General features: G+C 37.7%; 1 protein-coding gene across 1 annotated transcript; it reads left to right on the top strand.

Moving 5' to 3' along the window:
• The first annotated feature begins 1,174 nt into the window (after window positions 1-1,174).
• Window positions 1,175-8,615, top strand: frmd7 (FERM domain containing 7). Its single transcript, XM_052537885.1, has 12 exons — window positions 1,175-1,426; window positions 1,864-1,968; window positions 2,058-2,100; window positions 2,750-2,828; window positions 2,914-3,011; window positions 3,085-3,199; window positions 4,263-4,410; window positions 4,486-4,581; window positions 4,705-4,868; window positions 6,733-6,801; window positions 6,892-6,967; window positions 7,665-8,615. Exons 1-12 carry the CDS (start codon window positions 1,295-1,297, stop codon window positions 8,607-8,609), a joined length of 2,070 nt encoding a protein of 689 aa, XP_052393845.1. The 5' UTR covers window positions 1,175-1,294; the 3' UTR covers window positions 8,610-8,615.
• The last annotated feature ends 209 nt before the right edge of the window (window positions 8,616-8,824 follow it).

The following is an 8,824-nucleotide window of genomic DNA, read 5'->3' as shown; positions in this document are numbered from 1 at the left end:
AGTAATTTAGAACATTAAAGGCTATGATATAAAACACGAGGGTGTGTTATTTTCTATTGTTTTAGAAACAGGACTAGTCTGTAGGAATTACTATATAAAACATACTATAAAATCAAGTCTGTATACAAAGAATGGAATGAGAACGTGTATTCGGTTTATTTTAGCTGTGGATAGCCATGTATTTTAGGGGCTGAGTATTAAAAGCCAATATTTTGCTTATTATCTAGAGATAACAGTTATTTGTCAATCCAGATTTCAGGTTCTCTTGTTGTCTATTTCAGTGTTTCTACTGACATCTACTGGACAAATGCAAAGACCTCGGGTCATTTAGTCTCTTATTTATAGAGTTAAAAACGTGTTTATAGAGAACATAAAAGTGGAAATACATATGCAAAGGAAAAGAGCTAGGGGTTTAAAGATGCCCAAATAATACACAGCAATTGTTGTAAAATAATAATAATAATAATAAAAATGACATTAAAAAACAATAATTAAATAAAAAAAGTAAAGATCACATAACAATAAACATAATTTTCATACAAAACATAAAAATTAAACATGCACATTAAAAAAAAAAAACACCTTAAAGTGAGAAAGTGTTAAAAATAAAATATAAAAAATTATATTGGCCCCACTTTTAAACATTTTCCATTAAGGACAAAAAGCACAGCGTCCCTTCTTACATGATGAACTGGTTGCACAAACCTGCTAGAATGGAGAAAGTGTGTGTGTTTGCTGGAAGTGTGTGTCTGTCTCAGACGGCTCTGGATTGGTTGACGACGTGATGCTGCTGGAGCTCACATCATTTCTTTGATTTGAGAGGGGCACAGAGTCATCATGGCATCAGAAAAACGTAAGTACACATACATTGCTTTTTAAAATATTGAGCGTGCATTTAATCGTGCAGCAGTGATACCAATATCTGACCTTCATGTACAAAGATTGCACATCAAGTTTTACATTTATGTAATAATGCATGAAGATGCCAAAAAAAAAAACATTTATGTTGTTTCATTGTACCATAAAACCCTGATTTATTTATTTTCACAGCAGCATAACATCCGATTCAAAGTTCTGATAAGTGTCAGTGTAGAACATAGTCTTTTAATAACTTTTAGTAATAACACTTGTGTTTAATGACTCATACTTAACATGCATGCGATATCTTATTCATATTTATTAATAAGGTATAATATATGCAGATTTATGAAATGTTTGTTGATGGCTTTAAGTGTGTTTTACTAATTGTTGTCTCGTGTGCTGATGTTTTAGGGTGTTGATTCAGAAGGGCGACATGAATATGAGCCGCAGAAGAAAGCCACCCGGTCTCTTCAAATCTGAAAACACACGAAAGCCGCAGAAAGACAGCTTGCTTGCCCTTCGAGTCATCTTTCTGGATGATAGCGAGCATGTTTTTGAAATGGAGGTGAAATAATTCTGCTTTAATTAAAGTTTGCACCATCTGAGAGTGATTTAAAGTCATTTTCTTCACTTCATTTTCAAAAAGCATGCATTATTTTTCTTATTTTATGCCATATGTGCTGAGGGGCATTTATTGCATCTTTTGAGTGGGACGTTGGACAATAAGTCATGCAAGTGTGTGTGTGTGTGTGTGTGTGTTTCTGGTGAGTGGTCTAGAATAGCAGGACAGTTTGGCTTAAGGGTTTGCAAGAGAAAATGTATGTCAGCATCCCAATTTTTCTGTGCACGCTTGAGCTTTTGACCAAAAGGCCTTGCCCATTTTATTAATATTAAAGAAGAAACCTTTTATTTCCCTTACTTCTCATATAACTGGCTGATATCATGGATGAGTTGACATCTGACTTGTGTTTTTCATTCGAAAAGCATTTGATTTTTTTATAGCAAAGGGAGCTGGGAAAGGATTTCTTCAATGTAGTATGTGGACACCTAAAACTTGTGGAAAGTGAATATTTTGGGCTTGAATTTCGACATCATTGTGGCAGTTATGTAAGTTATATCTGTTAAATATGTATTTCTAATTTAGTATTAATGACATGTTAATCTTTCTATGAGCTGAAGTCATTTTTTTTTCATAGGTTTGGTTAGAACTGCTTAAGCCTCTTGCAAAACAGATTAAAAGTAAGTATGTAAACATTAAAATCATAACTCAAAGTGGACTATAATAGTTGTTTCTAATAATGTTTGGCCAGTAGTATATTTATGTTAATTTATATGATATTATACTCAGATTTTAGTCCTGGTTTGCCATCTCATTTAGGCATATTTGGTGCTTTATTTAAAAGGAAATCCAAAACTCATTTATTAATAATCTTGTGGATTATTTGTATTTATATGCACCAAAAACTTTTGCATGGATAATTTCCATTGGATTAACAGTTATGCAGATGTTTTTGATCTTCACCTCGTTCTTATGTTAAATGTTCTTGTATGTTCTTATATTTTTTATGAACTGTTGCAGTGTTTATTGTGATTTGTCCATGCATATAATTTTTATTCGCCCTTAAATGAACAGTTCCTCCAAAAATGAACATTTGCATGATAATGTACTCGGAAATATAGATGAGTTTGTTTCTTCATCAGATTTGGAGAAATGTAGCATTGCATCAGTGTCTCATCAGTGGATGCTCTGCAGTGAATGGGTGCCGTCAGAATGAGAGTCTGATAAAAACATCACAATAATCCACAGCACTCCAGTTAACGATTAACATTGTGTGAAGGTAAAAGTTGATAAACAACCAAAAAAGATATTCCCTCCCTCTTAAAACAGGAAAGAATGATCTGACTTTCCGCTTCATCGTGAAGTTCTTCCCTCCGGACCCAGGACAATTGCAGAAAGAGCTAACCAGGTGCAGCTCAGCCCCTCACACACTACATCAGACAGCACAGCGGCTCATAACGGCACATGAACATCTCTGGCCTGGTCTCTCACAGGTATCTGTTTGCGCTGCAGATCAAACAGGATCTGTCTAACGGCAGTCTGACGTGTAACGACAACAGCGCCGCTCTGCTGGTCTCCTATCTTCTGCAGGGTATGTGCTTTCTCGTGCCGCTTGTGTTTGATTGAACTAATGTGACTGAAGTATTGTCTGCGTGTTTCTGCAGCAGAGATTGGCGACTATGTAGAAGAGCTGGACAAACAGCATCTGGACAACAAGAGGTACACTCCAAACCAAGAGTGCCTCCACAAAAAGATCACGCGCTTCCACAGGAGACACAGGTAATGTTAAATTAATAATCAGTCATAGTGCTTCAATGAGTCACAAATGCCACGTACGCTCACAATTCGAAGAGAGTTTACTTGATGCAGTGTAAGGTACTCATAGTGTACGCTGTAATGTGTATACAGTATAATGCAATATATTTCGTTACATCTGAAATTGTTTGCTTATCTTGTGTTTTTATGCATTAAATTTTGTGTGCAACAATGAATAGATAAGAATTATAATGCATTATAAGTGTGGTTAGAGTTATTAATGACATCATTAAGTGACGTGCATTATAAGAAATGATTAATGCATTAAAATACTTTTATAGTGCATTTTATTATAAAGGCTACAAATCAAGTTTTTTTATCAATATTATGAAATGTATTTAAATATAGTTTGTCATGACAAGAGTGTTACTAATAAATATTTTTCAGTTATGTTTATGGTTTGGTTCAGTGTTTTTTATTTTATTTTATTTTTTTAATTATTGTGATACCATTATGGTTTTTATTTATATTTTGAACATACAAAATATAGTTTGTATTTTTAGAATTTCCATTTTCAGTTTATATTTAAAATTGTACTATTTTTTTATAATATATATATATATATGCAAATAAACATTTCAGTGTTTTAGTTATTTTTATACATAATTTTTGAAAATTTTACACTGAATTAAAATATATGTTGCCTTGAAATAAAAATGTTGCCTTGAAATAAAAGGCTTTGTTAACACTTTAGAAAAGGGAACACTATTAACTATGAATTTTCCTTCAATAAATTCCTTATTTGCTGCTTATTAATAGTTAGTGAGGTACTTGCTCAGTTTAGTTATTGGGTAGGATTAGGGATGTAGAACAAGGCATTAATATGTGCTTAATTAGTATTAATAAGTGGCTAATATTCTAGTAATATGCATGCTAATAAGCAACTGTTCATAGTGAGAATTGGTGTCTTTATGCAGCAAGCACAGATGTCGACACTGACAACAAGATGATATGTTTTTGATGATTTCTGAAGGATCTCTTAAAAAGACTCAGTAAACACCCCAGATGTGTTTTCTCTGTGCTGTAGAGGTCAATCCCCAGCCGAAGCGGACGGTCAGTTGCTTGAAGTGGCCCGTAAGCTGGACATGTACGGCATCCGGCCTCACGCCGCCAGCGACGGAGAAGACATGAGAATCAATTTAGCCGTCACTCACTCTGGAGTGCTGGTTTTTCAGGTAGAGACCGTGTCATTTCTGATAAAGCCAGGTTATGCATTAGCAGCTGTAACACTGCTGTCTTTCGTGTTTTAGGGAAATACTAAAATAAACACGTTCAGCTGGGCCAATATTCGTAAACTCAGCTTCAAGAGAAAACACTTTTTGATCAAACTTCATGCAACAATAGCGGTAATTATTTTTGCTCATCCTCCAAAGAATGGCATTTTGAAATAAATGTAAAAATACCCATGTTGTTTATGTGACACGAGGAAGACATCTGAGAAATGGATTGGCGTCATTGTGTCTGTTCAGGAGTCTGGTAAGGACACCGTTGAGTTTTCCATGGCCAGTCGTGATGTCTGCAAGGCCTTCTGGAAGATGTGTGTGGAATACCATGCCTTCTTCCGTCTCTCTGAGGAACCGAAGGGCAAGCAGAAATCACTCCTCTACAGCAAGGGATCTTGCTTTAGATACAGGTAGATACTGTAAAAAAACAACACAGTTTTACAGGAAGTTCTTAAGGGTCATCGCAGGTATTTTGTACCTTTAGTGTTCCCAGTAAAGATCATGATCTTTGAGGTGCTGCATGTATGTAATATTTTGGCTGCACTGAAGCATAAAATACCTGCAGATATTAAGAAAACATGCTAACTTTGCAGTTAACTCCACTTTGAAATGTGTGTTTAGTGTCGGAATGTTGGGTTTGGTTTTGGTCTGTCTGACTCCGCCCACTGCCAATTTAACCAATAGGATTTTGAGACTCCGGGTTGCCAGTTACGGGGAAAACACAACTAATACAGCCAAGGAAGCCAGCAAATTAACTGGATCAGAGATCGCAGATTCTACCTGACCTAAAAAAAAAACCTTGATAACCATCTAAAAAGCTTGATGACCAGAGGAATATTAAAACAGATAAATCAACTTAGTGTAAGGTTTGTCGATCCTGTTGCGTGTCCTCAATCTGGCAACCCACGTGAGCATCGAGTTTGAGGAGAGAGAAACAATACTCTCCAATATTTTGGAATATGGACTGCAGTACCAATTTCAACCGCTAGCTGTCAACATTACATACTGTATGGAATTATATTTGCTTCAAAAAAAACTTTTCCAGAAACTATCAAAAATATGCCATTACAAAAGAAGAAAAACACAATGAAAATGAAAAAAAAAAGAACAAAATTTACAAATTGCACAAATTGCACAAATTTAACAGCCTCTTTAAATATGCTTCATTCTTTGTTAATGTTTTTCAAAGATTCGTTTTCACTAGTGGTGGATTATGAATGCTTTGCCACAGATTTCGCTTAAGCTTTGCAGTTTTTCGTTTGGTGTTTTGACACAAACCTCTCGTGGGTTTGCTGAAGCCACGTCCACCTAGTTTGACGGCGGTGACAGCAGAGCAATCCACCTGTCACTAAAGTGGCCACGCCCTTAATTATGCAGAACTTTAAGAACTTTAGTACCTATATAGACCAAAATAATATTTTGCACCTGGCTGTAAACATGTTTTTTTCTGCTGTAAAGTTGGGTATTTTAACATGGAGAGTCTATGGGACTCTTTACAGACTGAGACGATCGAATGTTAAATATTATTTACATAGTGGCGTCTTTACTTCCGGGTCAGAGAGCACCTGTCCATCAAAAGCTCACTATCCAATCAGAGTAGATCACTGTTAAGCCCGCCCCCCACGAGAAGTTTGTGTCAAAACACCAAAGTTACATTCAGTTTCATAAAGTTACTTTCATTTTTTCAAGCAAATATAATTCCATAATACTGCACCTTTAAAATTCTAAACCATACCAATTTTTAAGCTGTAGTTCCTGTAACACACTGATCAGTTAAAATGGCTAAAATGCTGCATTATGCATGTATTATGACACTTTTTTGAGGAAACACATCTGTTCGTGCATCTGCACATGACTTTAACCAAGATAATGACATTATACACTTAGCCCATACATTAAAATACAGTTTTAATTTTTAATTTTAGTTTTGACATTTTTTGTCTTTAATTTTATAGATTTTGTTTCACAAATGCTAACATTTATTTGTCCAAACTTGACCAAAAATATTTAGCAAATGATCTCCTTATTATGATTACACACCAAACCAACAGAAATGACCCATAAAGTATGTTACAAACTATGACCAGTTCTTTTAATATTTACATGGAAATATCAGTGCTGCTCGTGTTTTCCTTTTATCCATCGACCCCCATCAGACTGATCAATATCTATCTATCTATCTATCTATCTATCTATCTATCTATCTATCTATCTATCTATCTATCTATCTATCTATCTATCTATCTATCTATCTATCTATCTATCTATCAACAGTGGAAGAACTCAGAAGCAGCTTTTGGACTTAGGGAAGAAATCTGAGAAGAACAACTTACCTTTTCAGAGGTGAGAAATGACTAGAAACGGTTTAAAATAGCTGATATTTCCGTGAAAGATGACCGTATGTAAAATACTGAGTTGTTCTGTTTCCTTCAGGAAGTACTGTAGAGACTACTATGATACACGACAATGCAGATCCTCGCCTGACCTACTGACCGATGTTTCCAAGCAGGTACAGACAGTACTGTATATTCTTAAGCTGGAGGCTGCTACTTACTTTCTGACATGCCGACTATATGCTATGATATCTTAGCATGAATTATATGCTTCTAATGATGATCATTCATTATGCCAAGATATCAGAAATTACACTTTTTGAGACCGGGTTGGTGTTTTTAGATGCAAAGATGTGTTCTGTGTGAACAGCCCCTTAAAATCTGCACCTGTTTTAAGTAATCTTGGGATTGGATTTGAATCAATTGGTTTCTAGTCAGTGCAGCAATATGTTGTAGAGTAATTTTTATAGCTGACGGAACAGAGATTGTTTGCGTTGACTGGACCGTGTGTGTGTGTGTGTGTGTGTGTGTGTGTGTGTGTGTGTGTGTGTGTGTGTGTGTTCTTGTTTTTGTATCATATCAGGACACAACTCTGTATAATGACATGGGTATGACACAGGTATTACAAGGAGAGGGTGACTTATGAGGACATAACCCATGTCCCCATTTTTCAAAACACTTATAAATCATAAAGAATGAGTTTTTTTGAGAAAGTAAAAATGCACAAAGTTTCCTGTGAGGGTTAGGGTTAGGTGTAGGGTAGGTGTAGGGCCATAGAATATACAGTTTCTTCAGTATAAAAACCATTACACCTATGGGATGAACACACTTTTCACAAAAACAAACGTGTGTGTGTTTGTGTGTGTGTTGCAGGCATACGAGCAGCAGTCGTGTGGGTTTCCTCACGCAGGAAGTGGCCGGCGCAGTCAGTCGGCGGTGGAGGTTCTCGTCTCCTCTGAGCTGGAGGATTCTCAGGCGTCTTCTCTTCGGCCCTTCAGCTCTGAGGTGGACCCAGGGCCCAGTGCACAGCGGGAGCACAGGAACAACCGGAGAGCCCGGTGCAGATGCTGTGCTTCACAGCGTGGCCGTTTGAACAGACGCCAGCTGGTGCTGCTTTACCCAAGCCAGCCTCACGCTTGCCTGCATCCTCTGTTGCCCGTGTGCCCGGCGTTCCCTCTGGGTCACTCCTGCGCTCCGGTCCTGCTCCCGTGCTGCAGCCACACGGCTCATGAGATGCTGCCGGCGACGACATGCTTCCTGGACGATGCCTTGCGCTCTTCGAGCTTCTCTGGATCGGTGTACGCCTCTCCGGCGCTTACACATTGGCAACGGTACGCCGGGATTGGATGGCCTCCGGTGCTCGGAGCAGCATCTGGGTTTTACGCACCGGGAAGCTTTGGAGACCGAGATCAGGAAGAGTTAGGCCACTTCAGTGATGACTGCAGCTACCAATCGGGACTTCCTCGCCGGTCATACAGCCAGTCCGATGTCAAGCTGTTGTGTCAGCCGGCAGAGTTTCGCCCACTGGGTCACTACCCTCAGCTGTCTCGACGGGAAGCCCTCACGCGGCCGACTTACCTACCGCTGCATTCAGCTCGACCGACAGACGGCAGCAGGTCAGAACTGAGCCACAGCGACTCAGATCCGGATGTGGTTTGTTCGTTCTACTGTCCTGGGATCAGCAGACTGGTGCGCTCCACGCCTCTGGCCCGCATGCGCATCTCCTCCGGAAGCTTACAGCTGGACGAAGACGAGCGTTCGTTTATTAATGAAGGAACATCATCTGCGACAGCTGTTAAAGTCAAACACAAGTCCTGAGAATAAAACCGTAAACTCATTCAGTAGCCATCATAACGGCATATGAAATAATAGTCAAAAAAATCTAATATGTATATATATATATATATATATATATATATATATATATATATATATATAAGTTTATTGACCCTTTAGATGCAGTGCTCAAATAAAAATATTAAGATTTTGCATATGTGTGTTTTTCTTTTTGAGTATTATATTTGTGACCTTTG

This window comes from Carassius gibelio, chromosome A21 (genome assembly GCF_023724105.1).
Source record: "Carassius gibelio isolate Cgi1373 ecotype wild population from Czech Republic chromosome A21, carGib1.2-hapl.c, whole genome shotgun sequence".
NCBI classification, from domain to species: Eukaryota; Metazoa; Chordata; class Actinopteri; order Cypriniformes; family Cyprinidae; genus Carassius; species Carassius gibelio.
This window is presented reverse-complemented; position numbering and strand designations above follow the sequence as displayed.